Source organism: Ambystoma mexicanum, chromosome 3q, assembly GCF_040938575.1.
Source record: "Ambystoma mexicanum isolate Mex_15411 chromosome 3q, UKY_AmexF1_1, whole genome shotgun sequence".
NCBI classification, from domain to species: domain Eukaryota; kingdom Metazoa; phylum Chordata; class Amphibia; order Caudata; family Ambystomatidae; genus Ambystoma; species Ambystoma mexicanum.
The window spans coordinates 1252822138-1252843577 of NC_090926.1; the positions used below are offsets into that span (position 1 = coordinate 1252822138).

Below are 21440 nucleotides of genomic sequence, written 5' to 3' on the forward strand. Positions count from 1 at the left end.
CTTCCAGCGCTGGGACTGGGCATATTTATGAGCCTGGTGCCACTGGCGCCAGGACTGGGTCCAAAAGGTCCCAATTGGGACTGGTTGGCACTCAGAACCTGGGTTATGGATCTGCTTCCAAGGGAGTTGGGAAAACCCTGACCTTTTGGAAGCAGAGATCATGACAGTACCCCCCCTCAAGGCCCCTCCCAAACCGGGCTTCTCCGGGGGTTTTGGCTTGTCAGGAAATGTTCGGTGAAATCTTTTGATTAGGTGAGGAGCGTGGACATATTCAGCAGGTTCCCAGGATCTCTCTTGGGGGCCGTAGCCTTTCCAGTCAATTAGGTAGAATAGTTTATATTTGGAGATCTTGGAGTCCAGAATGCTTTTGACTTCAAACTCGAGTTCTCCATCCACTAGGATAGGTTTTGGAGATTTGGGTAGTCGGGTTTGAGGTTGCACGGGTTTTAATAGAGAGACGTGGAAGACCGGATGTATCTTCATGTGCGGGGGCAAGTCCAACTTGACCGCTACTGGGTTTACTATGGTAGTGATGGAATAGGGACCAAGGTATCTTGGGTTGAATGTGCGTGGCCCTTTTAGAGATAGATATTTGGTGGATAACCAGACTTGATAGTGAGGGGCTTCCTTCCGATGTTGATCTGCTCCTTTCTTGTATTGTTCTTTAGCCCTTTGAAGGTGAGAAACAGCTTCCTTAAAGGCTTGGGTGATTGTAGAATGCAGGTAGTCTACTGCTGGTGTTTCAAGATCTTGGAGGGGATCCAACTCCGAGGTTCGAGGGTGACTGCCGTACAAAAGAAAAAACGGGGTTTTCCCAGTTCCCGAATGGACAGAGTTATTGTAGGCATACTCGGCTATCCAAAGGATATCTTTCCAAGTTTTTTCAGTTTGTTGCAGCATGCAGCGTAAATACTGTTCCAGAGTTTGATTGGTCCTCTCGGTTTGTCCGTCGGTCTGAGGGTGGTGACTGGTCGATAGTCTCACATCAATTTGAGCCGACCGACAGCAACTTCGCCAAAAATGAGAAATAAATTGACTACCTCGATCCGAAATTAGAACCGAAGGAAAACCGTGCAGTCGGACGATGTTTTCGAGAAATTCTCGGGCCAGAGTTGCTGCTGTTGGCAAGCCTTTGAGCGGAATGAAATGCGCCATCTTGGAGAATAAGTCCACGATTACTAGAATCGTATTGTATCCGGAGCATGGAGGTAGATCGGTGATGAAGTCCATAGAAAGCGTATGCCAAGGGCGAGGTGGGATGTCAATAGGGCGTAAGAGGCCTGCTGGTCTTTCCTTTTGACTCTTGTTTTGGGCGCATACTCCACAGGACATTATAAAGTCTCTGATATCTTTTTTCCAAGACGGCCACCAGAAGTAGCGCTTGATCTTTTCTGAGGTCTTGGCTATACCGGGATGACCTTCCATTAAAGAGTCGTGATAACAAGAGATTACTTTTTTCTGTAAATCTGTGCTGGGTAGGTATAATCGTTCTTGGAAATACAATAAGTTGTCCTTTACTGCAAAGTCCTTTCCCTGCAGATGCCAATTCTGTATATCTGCTGGAGTTACAAGTTCCCTGGCTTTATCCTTAACTTCCTCTATGGATTCTGTGGCGATTACACCCAGAATTCTTTGTTCGGGAATGATTGGTACAGGTTTAGGGTTGATCAAGTGTTCTTCCACTCCCATCCGAGAAAGGGCATCGGCTTTACCGTTCTTTGTACCAGGTCGATAGGTAATTATGAAGTCAAACTCGGCAAAGAATAATGCCCAACGGAGTTGTCTAGAGGATTGGGCTTTTGCGGTTTTCAAATATTGCAGGTTTCGGTGATCCGTAATCACAGTAACGGTGTGTCGGGCCCCCAGCAGATAATGCCGCCAAGCCTTAAAGGCAGACTTGATAGCCAGAAGTTCCTTGTCAGTAATCGTGTAATTGACTTCAGGAGGCGAGAATTTGCGGGACCAAAATGCCACGGGATGCAACTGATTGGTTACCGGGTCCTTTTGTGATAGAACTGCCCCCATGGCAAGGCTTGAAGCATCAGTTTCCACGATGTAGGGGAGTTCGGGGCGAGGGTGTTTTAAGATTGGTGCAGAGATAAATTTAGTCTTCAAATCCTGGAAAGCTTGTTCCGCCTCGGTAGACCATTCAAAACGTTTGTTTTTCTTTAACAAGGCAGTGATGGGCTGGACTATTCGAGAGAACTCGGGGATAAACCTGCGGTAAAAGTTAGCGAAGCCTAACATGCTTTGCACACCTTTTACAGAGGATGGTGATGGCCATTTGAGAACTGCATCGACCTTCTTTGAATCCATACGCACTCCGCCAGGTGATAATATGAATCCCAAGAATTCAACTTCAGTCACGTTGAAAACACATTTTTCCAACTTAGCGAAAAGTTTGTGTTGACGCAATCTTTCGAGGACCATTTTCACGTGTTTCCGATGTTCGGATTCCGATGAAGAATAAACGAGGATGTCGTCAATGTAAACAACAACACATACATCTATGAGCTCTCTGAGGACATCGTTCATAAAATATTGAAAGGCGGCCGGGGCATTGCAAAGTCCGAAGGGCATGACCTGATATTCAAATAGCCCATACTTGGTGCGGAAGGCCGTCTTCCATTCATCGCCCTCTTTTACTCGTACCAAGTGGTAAGCTCCTCTAAGATCCAGCTTTGTATATATGCATGCTTTTCTGACTTGGTCCAGGAGTTCAGGGATCAAAGGTAACGGATATCTATTCTTAACGGTGATCTGGTTCAGGGAGCGATAATCGATACAAGTTCTAAGGTCTCCTTCCTTTTTTGGAACGAAGAACAAAGCTGAAGAAGCAGGGGACTTGGAAGGACGAATAAACCCATTTGCCAGGTATTGATCCAGGTATTGTCGAAGGTGAAGGTTCTCAGGCTCGGTGAGGGCATAAATTCTACTACAAGGAGGAGTAGATCCAGGTATCAGGTCTATCTGGCAGTCATAAGACCTATGAGGAGGTAGAGAGTTAGCCTGATCCTTCCGGAAAACATCTTGGTATTCTAGGTATTCGGGAGGTAACTGGGGAGTCTCTGAATAAATTGCGGCCAGTGCAACACCAGGTGGAGGGTGACAAGTAGAGACACATTCTGGAAACTGGACCGTTCTTACTCGCCAATCGATCAGAGGATTGTGTTTCTCTAACCAAGGTATTCCTAGAATAATCTGAAACTGAGGGGCCTTGATCACATCGAACACGATCTTCTCATGGTGTCCATCTTGACTTACTAGCGTCACTTCTTGAGTGGTATGCGTTACTGGCCCGGAGGCTATCTCCGTACCATCCACCGTAGTAATGACGTCCTTTACAGCCTTGGGACAAAGAGTTAGATTCATCCTCAAAACCATTTCATGATCCACATAATTGCCGATGGCACCGCTGTCGACGTAAGCTTCAATTGCATGTAATCGATCCGGATTATCAGGGCTAATGAGGACCATAGGTATCACGAAATGCGAGGTCACAGAACTGGTTTTTACGCTCGGCAAGAGGACCTCTATTCTTGTCGGGCGAGGTCGTTTCCCTGCTCAGAGTTTGTAACTTTGGTAATTGCAGCTCCTACTGCCTTCTTGGCAGGTTTCACCGGACAGTCTCGAAGAAAGTGCCCTGAGTTTCCGCAATATAGGCATAATTGCAACTGTTTCCTCCTTTCCCGCTCCCGTTGTGTTAGAGGACCTTTCAGACCCCCTATTTGCATGGGTTCCCCGGAGTCTACTCCTTTGGAAGGAGTTGGCGGTTTGGAAAATACTCGAGCATCAAACTTGGAACGATCAGCCTTCCTGTTCTGCAGCCTGTGATCTATTTGAACGACCAAGTCTATGTAATCCGAACAGTCTTGTGGGGGATTCACTACTTGGGCTAAAACGTCTTTGAGCTCTCCACGTAGACCTCTATAAAACAGCGTAATCCTTTTGTCCTCAGGCCATTGAGTTTCCACTATTAGTCTATTGAAAGATGCAATATAAGCCAAAAGGTCTTGATTACCCTGTCGCAACGAAAGAAGCTCATTGTCCAAGGCCTGCCCCTGTGAATGTCTTGCGAACAGTTTTTCCATACTAAGCTGAAAGGCTTGAAAATCATGGAGAACCGGATCATCTTGATGAACTAGAGGGATCGACCAGTCTGCCGCATTGCCACTAAGGTACGAAAGTACAAAAGCTACTTTAGCTTGATCAGTTGGAAAGGCTGCTGACCGGCATAAGAAGTGCAACCGGCACTGATTGATAAATACTGCAAACCTCTTTGGGTCACCAGAAAATCGCTCAGGCGGGGCCAGAGGTACATTCCCAGGTAGGTTGATCTGCACTGGATTCATAGAGGATGTTGAAGGAAGATTTGCCCCTGATGCGGGTAACGGGGTCTGTCCGGCTTGTGACTGTAGCACTTGTCTAGCAAGATTGTCTGTTCTCTCCTTGGAAATAATCAGTTCCCTTCTTAGAGCATTTGTTTCCTGACGAGTTGCATGCACTTCTGCCCTTAGTTCCCCAAGTAACCGGGCTAGGGGGTCAGTATCCGAGGTTTCCATAGCGCCTGGGCGAGAGTTTTGCGGTAGGCTTTGCGTTCTGTAACGCTCACCTGATTCTCGCAGAGGCGCCGGTCTTGACTGGGCGACTACCGTATCTTCAAAGGTGATGTGTAGCACCCGGTTGGCTCTTTGGGCTGGACCTCTGTGCACTGTATGCCTGACGTGTAGAGTAAGATGTCTGCAGATAGAAAATATGGGGTTAATGAACTGGGGTTATTGGGGTGTCCCTATCTCTTTCCTCTTCTCCTCTCCTGTAGACCCCCAAAGGTTAACGCTCTCACCTTAGGTAAGTGAATGCCAAGCTCTCCATCTGCCTCGGGGCAGGGTGCTGTAGCCAGTTTCTTCACTGGATAGGTAGCACAGGCCTCTTGACTTCAGAGGACTGCTGTCCGTCGTTTACTGCACGAACGGTAAGTTTCGAGTCATTCAAATGTATTTTTAAAGTCTTTAGTAATGATGTCTCTTGTTTTGCAGGGTTCCGGTGATGGCGGATGACGGGCTGAAGTGAGTTGAAGATGGAGCCCGTGTGATGAATAGAAGCGCCTGGAAGCACGTGAGTAAGCGCTTGTTGCCTGTTTCACGATGCGCTCTAACTGTCTTTTTATTTTGCAGGTACGAGTTCGGAGCGGCTGCAGGGTGCCGGAATACCCACTGGATTAGATGTGGAAAGGAGTAATGGCACGTGAGTATTAAAGTTCCCCAATGTCTTTAAACGCACCTTGTTTTGTCTTTCAGATGCGGATGCAGCGCCGAAGGCCTCCGGAGCGTGCGAAGAGTTGGTAAGCTTTTGTCTTTCAGATGCCGGAATGCAGTATGAAGACCTCCGGAGCGCACGAAGAGTAGGTAAGCCTTTGCCTTTCAGATGCCAGAATGCTAACCTGTTCTTTCTTGTCTTTATAGGTGTTGCTGAAGACTGGATTCAGGATGGTAAGCCTTTTTCCTTAGGCCCAGGACTGGATGCAGAAGACACGATGAGCGTCCTGCTGCAGAGGGTGCAGAATAACGCAAAGCAAGATTCATCCACCGGGTGTGGTTTAAATAGCCTCCTGTAGTGCTTAGGTGTCTCCTTCCACAGCCACGCCTAAGTAAGAAAAGAGTTCCTGGTAAGAAAAGAGTTCCTGCCTTCCAGAAGAGTTCCAGTTTTCTAAATCTAGGGAGTGGCTCCAGCCCCACCCAACAGGAAAAGTAGTTCCAAACAGAAGAGGATCAGAGGCTCAACTGGCAGGCAAGTAAGCAGCATGGTCTGCTGCAGGTAAGTCCACCCAAGCATTATGAGCCCGGCGCTTCCAGCGCTGGGACTGGGCATATTTATGAGCCTGGTGCCACTGGCGCCAGGACTGGGTCCAAAAGGTCCCAATTGGGACTGGTTGGCACTCAGAATCTGGGTTATGGATCTGCTTCCAAGGGAGTTGGGAAAACCCTGACCTTTTGGAAGCAGAGATCATGACACTGCATGACTTCAGGGCAGCCTGCCTTACAAGGATTATGATGGTGTATGCACGAACTTCGCGCAACAGTTCGCCCTCGCAATCCAGTAATAAGTGTATACTCTAGATGGGATGTCACTTAGGCCACTAACATTTCATGTTGTCGTAACTTTGATCTATCACTTCCAAATGAATGTAGTCTGGCAATTCCATACATCTCTCGCGATTTGGGGAAATCATAGTGGTCATCTTATGTGTCTTTCACGTACAACCAAGAAACAATATTTCTCTGTCCCCCAAACGTTATGGATGCATGGGTGTTCACTTTTGTTATGTGTCTACACTTTAAAGCCCAAGTTGATTGATCCATGGAGTAACATTTGTACTGGCAACTATGCCATAGGGTACACAATTACATTTTCAACTAAGGTTTGTACACCCATCATGTTCATTTAAATATAGTTTGTATGTTTCTCTTCCACAGGTGGTACAGGCTAGTGGCCTATCGTTCCTTTACATGGGTGCTTCATGGGAGGCTTGGATACCGCGTTCGACGAGTAATACCCGCCTGTGTCGGTGCCATTCGAGCCAAATTCCCCAGTGACAGCAGTCAGTACAGTGGATTTTCCCACACTGTGCCACAACCCGAAGTATACAATTTGTAGTATATTTGTGCCATCAACATCAGCAAAAAAATTAAAATAATGTTTTATGAACAGTTGTTTCAATTTTTCAGTGAATCAAGGACACGCTCACTTGTCCTGGCAGGGTGGGAACAGCCAAGGTGCCAAACACCATCTGCCTCAAATACACACCCACTTTTGTAATTCTTTATAAACCCCTTGATAGTTATCCTGAGAACATCTGTGATCACTGGAAGGTAACTCATGATTGTGCTACCTGTTCTCCTGCTACTAACTACCCGGCTTGCTGAATTCAATTGTTAGTCAAGTAAGGGCAGGTCACCTAATCATCTCTTTCCGATCTGAATGTACCCAGTAGTGTAATATTCATTCATGCAACGACTTTAACATTGTCTACTGTTTAAAGTTTTCTGATCTCGATACATAGCAAATTTCATCAGTGTCAATTGTGATAGAATTGCATCTTTCTAGAACCATGTCTATCAGCAGGTTTCCTTTTGATGCATGAAAGTACATTCAACTACACTTCACAGGTTTTGCTTCTTTGACCAAAACAAACATTGCATAGAAAACTTTGATATAATTCCATCAATCTCAAGTATTCTGTAGATTATTTATAATTGTGTGTACTTTTTGAATACAGATTTTACTGTACAATTACACTGATGTGGGACTATCGCCCCGGACCGATATGCCCTTTCGTGGTACGAGCTACAAGGAGCAACCTGACATCGTTTACGGTGGTGTAGCAAGAAGCTGATGCCGAAGCCTTGCGATTCAAGGTGCGTCCAATGCACTTCTACTGAAATGAGCACACTGTGCCTCATAATAAATGTTCGAAAACAACGAAATAAAAAAAATTGGTTGATTATGGAAATTGGCAGATGTTCTTGGAGTGTTTATTCTGAAATAAAAGCACATTATACATTGCAAAGTATTGGTCTGTCCTTTAAAAATAGTGTTTTCTATTTTGATTTGGGACGCACTGTGCTGTGAGAGGATGTGTGTGAGGATAGTCCGGGTTATGCGTCAACTAACGTTAAGGCGTAGGTGATGACTGGGCGCGTTTGCCTACACTGCACACTAATGTCATGAAAATAGGTGGAGAATATCGCCAGGAATAGTGATGTCAGCTTCAGGGGCGGGGGATATGATTTAGTGTCGCAAGGGCAGTTCAACTTGGGGCGATACAGCAACGGATAAGATTAGCACAAGATGACCGCACCCCGCTGCCTGATTTCACATGTATAAAAGTGAGGAAAACGAAGGTACTGTGCATAGCAAATGTTTTTACGATTGATCACAGTTTGCTCAAAACCACATGGCCGAAGGCTCCGGAAAAAATATTTGAAACACTATTCCTTTAAGGAAGGACAATGGAAGGGATCTCTCGTCAGCAGTCTTGAGGGAGGAACTGTGGCACGGCTTTCAGCAACGTCTTGGTTCACTCTGCGGTTTTGGCAACTTTTCTGCAGCACCAACAAAGGACACAGATATAAATATCCTGGAGCTACAGGCAGTGTTCTGGGCCCTCAAGTCATTCCCTTTCATCTCTGAAGGGCAAGGTGGTAAGGATCTTCACAGTCAACACCACCACGATGTTCTACATCAGGAAGCGGGGGGCACTAGATCCCCAGCGCTCTCCAAAGAGGTGCAGGACTTGTGGCACTGGGCCGTCGGACAGGAGATGTTCCTCATTCCTCTTCACCTGGCGGGAGTCAACACCACCATCGCAGACTCCCTCAACAAAGAATTGCGCTCCTGCCATGAGTGGGAACTTCAGCAGGACCAGATGGACCGCATCTTCATCAAGTGGGGCAGGCCCCAGATTGATCTGTTGGAGACGGCGGCAAATGCCAGAAGTTTGCCAGCAGATTCCACCAACCAGGGAGCCTGGACAACGTGTTCTCCTCCTGTTTCTGTACGTGTTTCCTCTGTTGCCTCTCCTGCTAAGAGTCATCAACACACTTAGACAGTGCCAATGCAGATTGATGCTCATTGCCCCGCAATGGCCGAGGCAGATTTGGTACCCAGACCTTCTCAGCCAGTCAGTGTCCCCTCCGGCAAGCTGCCAGTGGTTACGGATCTTCTCACCAGGGGAGGAGGCACAATCCTTCACCACGACCCAGGATTGCCGAACCAGAGGGCTTGTCTCCTGCAGCCCTGGAGTTTGAGTTGCCTGTGGACTGTAGGGCGGTCCTTGCCAAGGCCAGGGCCGTCGGCGACTTTGAAGTGGTACGGTCAAAAACGGAAGCGTTTCGCAACGTGGTTCTGGTCTCAGAAGATTACCCCTCTGAGGGTCACGGCCCCACAGATTCTTCCATACTTTCTATACTTGGCGAAGGGCGAACTGGCGCACGCCTCCATCAACGTACATCTGGCAGCCATCTCTCGCTACACCAGGAAGATCTTCACTTTGGTCTCATTGACTCGTCAAGGAGTTCCTCAAAGGACTGTTTCGATCTTTCCCGCAAGTGAAGGCTCCTGCCCCGGCGTGGGAACTCAACATGGTGCTGATGAGGCTCATGGGGGCCCCTTTCGAACCTATGCATCAGGCCCCACTCAAGTTCCTCTTGTGAAAAACGGCTTTCCCTGTGGCCATCACCTCTGCTACTAGAGTGGGTGAAATCCAGGCCTTATCCCGCAAACTGCCATATCTGACTTCACACGAATCGCAGGTGGTGCTGCGAACACATCCCTCTTTCCTGCTAAAGGTTCAGTCGGAATTCCACCTCAATGAGCCTTTGGTGTTTCCTGTGTTTTTCCCAAAGCCTTCGTCACCGGCTGAAAGGGCCTTGCACTCGCTGGACGTTGCTCATGCCCTGAAGTTCTACGTGACACGCACACAGAGTTTTCAAAAGTCTTCTCAGCTGTTTGTGAACCATGGGAAGGCCGTGTCCAAGGCTTCCATCTCGAGGTGGCTCTCTGGCTACATCACGCACCGTCATCGGTTGGCGAACTGCCGGCCATCCGAGTGCCCACTCCACCAGACCGGTCACTGGAACGATGGCGTTCCTGTCTGGTGTGCCCCTGCAGGACGGCTACGTGGCGGTCCACGCACACCTTCACGAGATTAGACTGCGTCGACAAGGATTCCAGGGAGGAGTCCAGAGTCGGCCATGCAGTGCTATGCAACCTGTTTGCTTGAGCTGAGTCTGTTGCAGAGGTAAGAGTTGATTGCTTCATGTTGTACTGCTATGTATTTGTTATTCATGAGCATGTGAATCCATGCCAGACCACATGCTCGAGAAGGAACAAGTTACTTACCTGTATTGTTCTCCAGCATGGGTCTGGCATAGATTCACATGCGAACTCTGGCTCCGGCCCCTCTACTTGGTCATACTGCCATTTTACGTGCTTACCAAATCTGATGATGGCTGTCAGAGGAGGAGCTTATGGAGAGGACTGTCATTGGATGGGGGCAGTATGACCCAGAGGACAGTGATTTGTTTAGAGGAGGAATACAGGTTTTAAAGTGAAACTTATTTCTTTTATCGAGGATTCCCAGCCTGACAACAGGGTATATTCATCAGCATGTGATTCCATGCCAGACCCCATGCTGGAGAAAAGAGGCTACTGGTATCCCTTTGGCACTCCACTGAAGGTGGTGTATTCCAATCTCCCAGACTATAGAGTCTTGGGAGAGATACTAAAGAACTGTAGTTACTTGAAGATATAGAACAATAATCTTAAACATCACTGTCCATAAGAAGTTGTGTGCTGCTGTTGTAAAAATGGATGCCTTTAAGAGCTATGGAGTAGACAGATTCCATAGTACAGGTAGAATACAAAGAACAGAGTTCCAAAAGACAGAGCCCACAAGAATGAATGAGGGGAAAAAGGCTCCACTCATTCAGGATTGAAAAAAAAGGCAGAGAAGTCCAGAAAAACATGCTAGGGGTTTCACTGGGAGAGGGGATGGGGGATGAAGCATAACAATGATAAATCTCCCCAAAACCCAAGAACGCCAACTCACTGACCCGGTCCAGTCCGCAAGATAGGCTAGTTGACTGAATCCAGCTCATCAGAGAGGCACACTCACTGAAGGTGCCTCGCCAACAAGAGCCCGGGCCAATGAACCTGCACCATCAGAGACAAAGGCACTCATTGACTGCCTCAACAGGCGCAGTCAATGAAAGTGCCTCATCACTCAGAGACCCTCTCACTGAACCCACTTTGTCAGCCAGATCAGGTAACTCAATGACTTTGCAACATCAGACACAGAGGCACATCTCATCCATCTGCCACATGACCTTTCCTGCATTTTTATATTTGCGAGCATCTCAAACAAAAGTGCAGTGGTGAGTTTAAGTCAGAAAGTACACAAGAACTCAGTGGTGGTTAGCAATAAAAAAAATATATATCTTTTTTAAACACTTCAAGTACCGTAAACCTGCAGAAGCTGTGTGACAACAGGTCCACCTTTGCCTCCTCAACACCGCTGCCCCACCCACCACTCCTTTGCATTTAACCCTTGGTATATCTGTTCTCCATTTCGTAAAAGTACACTTCTTAATCTATCCTTCTAATGGTGGCAATTCTTGTATCCTATTCCTGTATTCACCAGTCGTGCAACACTTTGTTTTTTTCCCCAGCTACTTTTGCACTAAATAAAACCCCATACATACTACAATATTAGGGGATAGTTGTTGCAGAATGAGAAAGTATTAAAGAAATGATGTGAGAAAAATATTCAAACCTCAGTGCACTCCCACAAAGGAAAATTATTCTTATCAGGACAGTTTTTCTAAAGTCCACCCAAAGGAACTTTATAAAAGTATACCTTGGGCAATACAGAGACTCCAACTCTTAGTACAGGCCTGTAGCACCCAGTAAAGCGGTAGCTATGGCAGAGCAACCAGGCGTAGCTTAGGAAGGAGAGAGTTGCATTATTGCAGCTAAAAAAACAGCCCCGGATAATGCATCCAGAAAAAAATGTAAAAGAAAGTCACCAGCCTGATCAGAGGATGCCTAGAAAGTAGCAAAAAGGAAACTTTGAACAAACAGAAAAGTCCACTAAGTGTCTTTTAGGTAGATGTTCATGTTTTTTGCACAATCTCCTCTACATTCAAGTCCCCCCAATACCTTTTGCTGGACTACTGGATTTTTGGTCTGTTCCTCTGTGTGAGTGGGAACCTTTTTCAACACTTATGGATTCCTTATACCCTATCTCTGGGGTAATGTTAAAACATTTCTTGGAGTTATACTTTCCTCCAAGATTTACGGCATCTGTCTTTTCACTTTTGCAGGACACAGCACTCTGTGCAGTGTTGTCGGGGCCCCTATGGCTTCCCTTTTTATTGTATTTTATAGGAGGATATTTTTATCCTTCCAATATTTACCTATTGCGAGATCAGCACCCGTCACCTTATGTTGAGTGCTGAGGGGCTACATAGTATCCCCTTTCACACTGTTCGAGAGTGCAACCCTTTCTAAAGAAGAAATGCAGCAGGACCGATGGAGGTCTCTTCTGGACACTACCAAAAAGGCAGTCACTGCACACTGGCGAGAGCCGGTGTGTCTCCAATCGCAAACCAAGACACTCTTCCAGGACAGCATCCCTTGACGCTGGGAAGCTGAAACCTGGCAGAAAGGTGACTTTTAGGACTAGCTGGCGACCACCGAAGTTCCAGACAAAAACGTGGAATGGCGAAGCATCTGGTGCGGAAGCCCAGTTCAGAGCTGGGCAGTCCACTGGGTGGTCCAGGGACACTATCAAAGTGTCAAAGCTCCAGGAACACGGAAGGACAGCGATACTGGTTGGTCCCACCAGATCGTGGGTCGAAGCACCAACGAGGGCCTTCTCAGACCAGGTAGTGCAGCAGGGCTTCTCTGGGACAGTTGCAGGAAAGGTTGCCAGACCTCTACAGGAGTCGTCCATGGGCCTTCAGTCGGGTGCATGGCTACACAGGATACTGGCTCCGTTGCTGAGCTGCTGGAATGGCTGCAGGTCTTGTCTTGTCTTCTCTTCTCTGCTTCAATTCAGGCGTGGGATCATTTGCACCACTCCCTCAGCCAGCGGTGGTCCAATCGTAGACCACTGGGTTTTCGTCATGCATGCGCACCAGACGTACTATCAACAGTTTGTGAAATGGGACCAGAGTCTCTCAACTCACTTCCTAGGTCCACACACAAATGGAATGCACTAGCCAACAAAGACAGCGTCTTTCCTGAGCAAATGCATGACCATATTAGGGATGTCCTGACATGATACGGCCGCAAGAAGGCTAAGAAACACTATGGCCAAAGGACAAGCAATAAACCTAGTGGCATGGCCATTTTGGAACACTAGCCACGCTTAGTAGCCAGACGTGGTAAACGCGATTGGACACACTAAAATAAATGTAAAAATGTAACTGTTGCCACCAGCTGGTCCTTAGGCACATATAAAAGTAACCAGAAATCCCCAGTGTAAAAGTCTTGGGTAATACTAAAGTATCCCCATAGCACTGCATTATAAAATGCTGTGTGCACTAAGAAAAGTTACCAAAACAGGTTAAAAGTTAAAGACAAAAGGGAAATAGATTCCCAGTACTGACAGTCTGAAGGACCGATCAGTTGCCCCATGACAAAAATGAGCAAGGCGGCCAGTAAGCAGAGGGCTTCACTTCTCTTTAAAAATTGAGGACAGTTCAAAAGCTACAAGTTTTGGGTTCCATAGCATATGGAGGTAAAGTTGCCTAAAAGAGAAATCTTTCCTAACATCCATCCACTCTACCCTCGGGCAGCGTGAGCAATCGAGTAAGGGTCTCCTAGGCTGAACATTTTTACCACTTATGGTTCACGTATATACCACTTAATACAAGTATTGTGTCAACTAGTTTAAGGGGTCCCAGGTTGGGTACATAGTTTCATAGCCCACCCCCTTCTCAGGAAATACCCAACATCACTAGTGTAAGCATGCAGCACAGGGGTACCAGGTTTGACATATTTCACCATCCCACTGCTTCCAACTTCACTGCGTGCATGGCATGGTTTGTGTTTCATAGCCCTAACCTCAACGACATGCCTGCCCCCTAAAAGCTGTAGTGTGAGCGCATGTAATCAAGGGGTGAAGCTGAACACATCATACTTTGTAGACTGCAGTTTACAGCCTTATTGTGAACACCCAGTGCACCTGGACATGGTCCAAACCTTCAGCACGGACACAGGCTGAAGTGGTCCGGAGAGGCAGGTCTTCCTTACCAGAGATCCCTCCAGGTTGAATGTTTGTGCATTCTGACACAGAAGCATTACGTCTCTCTCAAGGTCATTCAGGCTGCGGTACTTGTGATTTCGGATCCGCTCCTAAAGGAAAACAAAAGCATGTCAGCATGATGATATCCACATGTACACACCACCGTGGAGAACTGTACATCATTTATTTATTTGTAAAGCGCACAAAGCCCAAAGGCAGCTAGGCGCTGGCACTCAAGAAATTGGTTACAGAAGCTTGAAGGTTAAATTTACATAGACATGAGATCATCGGTTACATAGTAGCATCATATATTACAAGGTAGTAGTGTGGTCGGTTACATGTGCAGGTGATTGTTCTAGGAGCCCTCCACCCCCTCACCCTTGCAACTTCCTCTATGCAACGACCGCCGCTGACTCGAACCACTGAACCTTCATGTTCCTGCAACCCAACAGCAGAATAGCCACTGGTACATCTGGTGAGCTCAATCTGTGGGTTCTTCATCATTTAACAGCTATATTCACAGAGATCACAGCACCCGATGCCGTTCTACGCATCGCGATCAGCTGTTCTTCCACAACAAAGATGGCCGACGCAATGCAGCCCCACACCGAGGCTGTGCCTCATCGCTAGGGAACACGCTGCCTTTTCAGGACCTCACTTCCACCGCCAGGCGGATGCCGGCCTTAGACGAAGGCCGTGAATAAGGCCCTGTTTACCCCAAGGAATCAGTTGCAGAGCTCCCTGGACACAGAGAGGGCAGAAGCCCTTACCCTCCTCACCCCTGCAACTACCTCTAAGTGACGACCACCACCGACTCGAACCACTGAACCTTCATGTACCTGCAACCCAACAGCAGAATAGCCACTGGTACATCTGGTGAGCTCAATCTGTGGGTTCTTCATCATTTAACAGCTATATTCGCAGAGATCGCTGAGATTGCAGCACCCGATGCCGTTCTATGCATTGTGATCAGCTGGTTTTCCACAACAAAGATGGCCGGCGCAACACGCCACCTTTTCAGGACCTCACTTCCGCCGGCAGGCGGACACCGGCCTTAGACTGGTTGCGCGGTGCCGGATCTCAATCAGCAAGGTAAGCCTAGCATCACTGTGTCTCGGCCAGCCTCTATTACTTATAGACTTGCTGCACGGCTACTACAAACATTGACTATGCTAGCGCTTAGCCGCTATATTCTAAACTCGTGAGCTTAAGTCCACTCATTCATCTGTATACATAACAGCCATTACTCTGCTGCGAACTATGACTCATCTGATTGTAAAGTATTTACATGGTATTTGAAGTGAAAGTACTTATGATAGGAGCTGTTATCACATTATTAGAAACTTACACCTAATTGCTTGTTGTTAACTTATTGAACTACCAAATGTACCATAGTTAGCCAAGATATTGCCTACTATCACATTGTCAGATACTGTGCCAAACTAAACTAGCCCAGGGACTGTCTAGCCTGCGCTGCCACTCGCCACTAGAAACAGTTACTCTCCCATAGGACAGAATGCTCATCACCCTTCTATCTATCCATCCATCCATTCTTTGGTCTTCAAAGCTGCTAACTAGCCGCCCACGGCAAGATATCACTACCACAATGCTGCATAGGGATATGAGTCGACATGTGACCACTCTAGATTCTGACAAACCATCTGAAAAGTCACTCAGTCCAAACCTTACTATAACCTACATTTCATGTGACCTTGCATGTACAAATGCTAAATTACGTTCAAGATTACCCAAAATATACAAACCACTAGCCAGGCATCTTACTGTTCACGGCAACAGTAGAAAATGTCACAAGACTACCACTAAACACAACATCCCCGCTACCAAGGTTGACATCAACCATAACCTTAAAACCACTAAATATGGCAAACTACGTACCAACCAAACTAAAATAATAGACTTACCAATCCATCGCCACCTAAACTGAATACTCTCATCAAAGGGGCACTTATTAATGCCAGGTCATTAATAGCCCATGCAACTGAAATTGCTGAGATCATCCAAATAGGTAATTATGATTTCTTAGCTATAACCGAAACCTGGCTACACCAAGCGGCTGGCCCAGCCCAGATGCTCGCTGTGCCCCCCCCCCCCCCCAACTACAACATCTTCAGAGAAGAAAGAACCTAATCTAGAGGAGGTGGCATAGCCATTAATCGCTAAAAATAACCTAACCATAAAAGTAGAAGCACCTCTGCATACCAACATACCAACTCATGTGAGTCATTAACAGTCAATTCCTAACATCCTCGTCCCAATCCATTAGCATACACCTCATCTATAGACCACCTGGCGCCATTGGTTCATTCGAAGAGGATATGTCCACGATCCTCTCAAACAACTTCAAGAACTCATCACAAGCCATCCTATTAGGTGACTTCTACCTTGGCTTCAATGACCACAAAGATCTGCAGGCAACTAATATAGCTAATGTCCTTATAGAACTTGGATTTACCCAGGGAGTATCACAGCTTGCACACGAAAAAGGTTGAATACTTGACTGGGTAGCTGATCACAATTGTAATATAACTATTACCGCTATCAGCCCACGTTTGGACTGATCATGCTCTTATAGCATTCTCCATAAACGCTAAAACTACCCAACCTCAGGACAATATACCAGCGCCACCTAGCCAAACAAGAAACAAAAAAAACATAACTACTGACAGGATACTACCATTAATCCTCCCAACCTTAAACACGCTACCTGACACTCTAGACGCAACATCACTAGTCAACGAATTTAACTCTGCCATGGCCAACACCCTGGATACTATTGCCCCACTGAAACTGAGAAACAGCAAGCCCAGAGCACATCTAAATGCCTGGTTCACGCCCTACCTCAAATCACTAAGGAATGAAAAACGTAGGTACGAATCCGCTTGGAAATTGACACCATCAGAGGCTAATAAAGCAGCCCTCATCAATGCTTCTACTAAATACAAAACTGAAATACGGAAAGCCAAAAAAGAAAGCTTTGACAGTAGAATATTGCAAGCAAAATCTAGCACCAAGGAGTTATTCATAATACTAAAGGAACAAGAGAACCCTATCCCAGTTCCAGATAACTGTGACAAAAATCAAGTATGGTGCTTCAATACTCAGAAAGCGCTTAATGATAAAATTGCCACCCTCGAACTCAAAATCGACAAAAAAAAATATCTGCCTTCGGACACTAATCAGAGGGGCGAACCACCCATCACCCCAAAACCTGAACTAAGATTCAACTTCACTAAAGTGTCCATCCTAGAGGTTGAGAAAATAATACTCTTGCTCCAACCATCAAACTGCCGAGGTGACATCTGCCCAGCACAATTAATAAAAGAGGCGGCTAGAGATATATCACCATTTATATCCAAACCTATTAATGCCTCATTTTCTTCAGGTACGATACCAAGTAATCTTAAGAAATCATGGGTCCTCCCTCTCCTTAAGAAGCAAACCCTAGACCCTACCATACCCACAAACTATAGGCCTATCACCACGGTGCCATTTCTGCTAAAAATTCTAGATAAAGTGGCTTACCTACAGATCCAAAAATTCCTGGAGCTGCATCAACTCTTAGGCACCCAGCAATCAGGTTTTAGACCACACCATGGTACCAAAACCAACCCTCATTGACCTTAAAATACAGGTTGATGATCTTAGAGACCAGGGAAAAACTGCCCTGCTTCTCCTCTGGGATCTCTCAGCAGCCTTTGACCTGGTGGATCACAAAGTGCTCTGTACCCACCTAGAATCAGCAGCACACTTCTCTCATGCCATGTCATGAAATAAATCATTTTTAAGTGAAAGAACAATGAGTCTTCTCTACCTCAGCAGCTGCGGACCCTGTGCCCATCACATGTGTTGTACCCCAAGGATCCTGTGTCTCCCCCACCATGTATAACATCTTCACTAAGCCCCTGTTTGATGATCTGGACCTTCTGGGTGTCGCCTACACTAACTATGCAGAAGACACCAAGATTTTCATCCCACTTTCGGGGGACTACAACCAGGATTTGGCCTTGGTGAATAAGATATACCTCATCATCCAGGCATGGATGGCTCGTCACGGTCTAAGCCTGAATGATGATAAAACGGAAATCATCCTGGGGTCTGCACAAAACATTAAAAAACTGAACCAAGACGACTCTTCCTTTGTTATAGACAGCCATACCATCAAAGTAACTAATAAAGTCAAAACATTAGGTTTTTACCTCGACTCCTGCCTTACCCTGACAAAGCAAGTAAACGCGATGGCTTCTGTCACCTCCTACACCTGCAAGCTGATTAGAGCAGCCAAACCATATCTTTCCACTATTAGCTGCCTCACATTGGCAAGAGCACTTGTGCTATGCAAATTGGATTATTTCAAAGCCCTCTACCTGGGTTCGAACATACCACGCAAAAAATCAAAATTTTGCAAAATAATGCCCTCACAGCCTCCCTAGGAATCCCTAAAACAGAACATATATCACCAGTCAGAAGACAGTCCAACTGGCTCTCTACAGCTAACAAAATCAAAGTGAAAACAGCCTCACTGACATTCAAATGCATCAATAACCTAGCACCTAAATACTTAACAGATAGATTCAAAAGAAGAGCCACAGCCAGACCAACCAGAGCAGCCTACACCAACTGCCTAGCTGTGCTCCCATTCAAAATGACCACTACCGGAGGAAATAGTTTCCTGGTCAAAGCGGCCCAATTGTAGAACTCCCCGCCTACCACTCTAAGGTCTGACCAATCATACCTTCACTTTAGATTAAACACCATCAAGTGGCTGAAAGAAAATGGCCGAACACATCTAGCCCTTCTGATCAGCTGATTCATATCTTAATCAATACCCCGCTTTCCCTGCTATATTCTGCCTATTTGTAAATATATTCACTTGCAAATATGTTCTTTGCTGTAGTGTATTCATCATGCTGTAACCAATAAACTTTAACTATGCAACTATGTTACTTGTAATTGTAACTTGTAGGTATAAAGTATTCTTGCCTTCGCGCCCTGATACCTGCGGGTGTGGCGCGCGCTACAAATAAATAAACAAAATACTGCACCCCAGCTGTGGTCTGTTCTCTTGGTCGCGACTGCCTCCGTCTATTCAGCAAAGAAAATGTTGCTCTACTTTTAAATGCATGCACTTGTAATTTAGATCGATGACCATACACTGCCAAGTGTTAGGGAGAATTCTCATAAATGTGCTAATTCCCTCTGCCTTTGAGACTTCCAGCAACTTTGCTGGATTTTGAGGACTTGATTTATTTAACCTGGAGAGAGTGAGACCCTTTTTCCCACTCTCTGTGTTTTAATGTGATTTTATACACCGTTTCTTTTTGGTTATGGAGTCTAACCAACTCCATAGGCATCATCTTTTACAAGTGTGTCACACAGCACCTTCAGTGCAGTGCCACAGGAAAGTATTCCAGATTCCCCAAGGCTTAAATACCTTCTCTGGGATCAACTGTTTCCCAGAGCAGTGGAGTGAAATTGACTTCACTTAGTCCTATATAATTCTAGACCCAGCACACCCTATCTTACAACATAGTGCTGGAGGGGTTACTTAGTATCCCCCTATGTCTAGTTACTCATGTAGCATTCATGTGTTACCCTTTCCTCTCAGAATGGCTGGTGGCAGTAGGTTTGTAATGAACTACCATGATTTACCCCGACTGCGAACTGTTCGCAGCTCCGATAACGTTAAATTGTGGGAGCCATGTTTTTCAAAATGGCACTGGGCCTCCTTTGTTAAAATGATCCCCGGTCTTCTTTTCTTGTCATTTCTTCGGCTTCAGGAGTGAAACCCGCCTCTGGCTCCAGAGTGTCTGGGGTAGGCAGGAAGTGAGGGAGGTGCCCGAAACTCCCTGTGCTTATTCTCCTAGGAGGCCCAAATGCACTCTGACGATTGGCTGGCTGACTGTCCGGCAAGGGCAGCCACCCTGCTGGGTGAGTGACAGCTAGGCTGTTATGAATGGGAGAGAACTGAATAAAAGGCGAGTCTCTTGGCTTGGAAGGCAGAGTCGACCACTGGACGAAGGAACCGAAGAAGAGCTTGAAGAGGACGGCTGATGCAACTCCTGGACCGTTGGTTTGCCCAGTGAAGCCCTGCTGCAGGTCCGAATCGCCAAGTTTGTATCGACAGAGAAGCCCAGCAAGGACGACTTCTCCCTTTAAGTTGGAGGGACAAATAAACTCCCAAGTAAGCCACCTGGACACCCATCTCAGAGCTGGTTGCATTTCCTCAGAGTGCTGCAGGAAACCATAGAGCCAGGGAGAGGGACACCAGATTGTGTGTGTTTGTTGTAAGCTGGCCGCAAGCTTTTGGAATATCCTCCGGACTACCACAAAGCAGGACTGAGCAAGCCTGACCCCCCCTCAGTTGAGTGCGGGACCTCAGATGTGAGGAAAGTCCACCTTAACAGCCAAGAACCACGCTTATTGCTATTCGCCGTACCGCAAGGAGCTGAAACGCGAAACAGCCACTGAAAGTAAAGTTTACCTGTTGCCAGCTTTGACTGTGCCAACACAGCACAGGAGTCCCCCAACATCCTCCCTCTTGTCCCCATGAATGAGGCACAGGAACGGTGCGATCTGCAGAGCTGTACAGGAACAGAAGTTTTCATCTGCATCTTTTCTTCTTTACTAAGGTACTGTAAAACTAGCCTAAGAGAACTTACCTCTTACTGTGGAAGTGCTTGTAACTTCCGCAACTCACAAGTCTAATCAGCTTGTGGCCCTACATTTGGTTCTTCTTTTTATCAAAGACTCCTAAGAACTTGTGCAAAGACTTTTACAATTGCTTACCTGAAGTGCTGCATCCCATACAAAGACTTTTGCCCATTGACTTTGGCTTAGCCTATTGAACTGAATGACTCTTCTCTGGTTATCTGAAATAATTGCCCCGTTTAAAAATATTTGTAATTTCTTGTGTTCTAATAACCTTTGCCTTTTACAAACTATTGAGAGCATTCTGTATGCCAACAGTAAGGTATTAACGTCCCCACCAGCCTGGTTACTGAAGTCACCTGTGGGTGTAGGCTGGGTCTGTGGGCCATCCCAAAAGGGCCTTGTCTGATCCAGAAACTAGAATGTAAAGTATTGAGGTGTGTGTTGTGTGTTACTATTCGATTGCTACCTTCTAATGAAGGCTTTATAACTGACTGATAAATACATAATTAATGGTTTATGCAAGAAACCTTGAGTGTAACAGTTTATTTAAAGACCTGCAACTGTGAATCTTTGTGTAACTCCACTACACCTCACATTTCCCCTCTTGAGATAAGCCTGGCTGCTCAACACGCTACCAAAACTGTGTAGTACAAGCTTATACAAAAGGTTGGGTTGCCGATAGCTGTAGTCATAGTTGATTGTAGTGTTCCCAGAGGGTAATGAATTCAAACTTTGGCTAACACCAGGCAAGATAACCGGAAGGAAGGGTGGAATTAAAATGACAAACTGATAGAAACTAACTATACCTAGTTCTTTGTACATGGCCTTTCAGGGTTTGCAGTGTGGTTAATGTGGGTGAAGGAACCAGCATGGATTCACATGCTCATGAATATTCCCCATCGTCAGGCTGCGAATCCTTGGTAAAGAAAAAATCAGTATCAGTTTTGCTTCTGATCGG

At 46.2% G+C, this 21440-nt stretch overlaps 1 protein-coding gene across 4 annotated transcripts in view; it reads right to left on the minus strand.

Annotated features, from left to right (window-relative positions):
• Window positions 1-21440, minus strand: part of SMARCA4 (SWI/SNF related BAF chromatin remodeling complex subunit ATPase 4) — a 648210-nt gene that overhangs the window by 48375 nt on the left and 578395 nt on the right. For all 4 annotated transcript variants that reach the window (XM_069604251.1, XM_069604249.1, XM_069604250.1 and 1 more), the window contains one exon: window positions 13819-13920. In XM_069604251.1, coding sequence (XP_069460352.1) covers window positions 13819-13920 — 102 coding nt within the window. The remainder of the gene's footprint in view (window positions 1-13818; window positions 13921-21440) is intronic.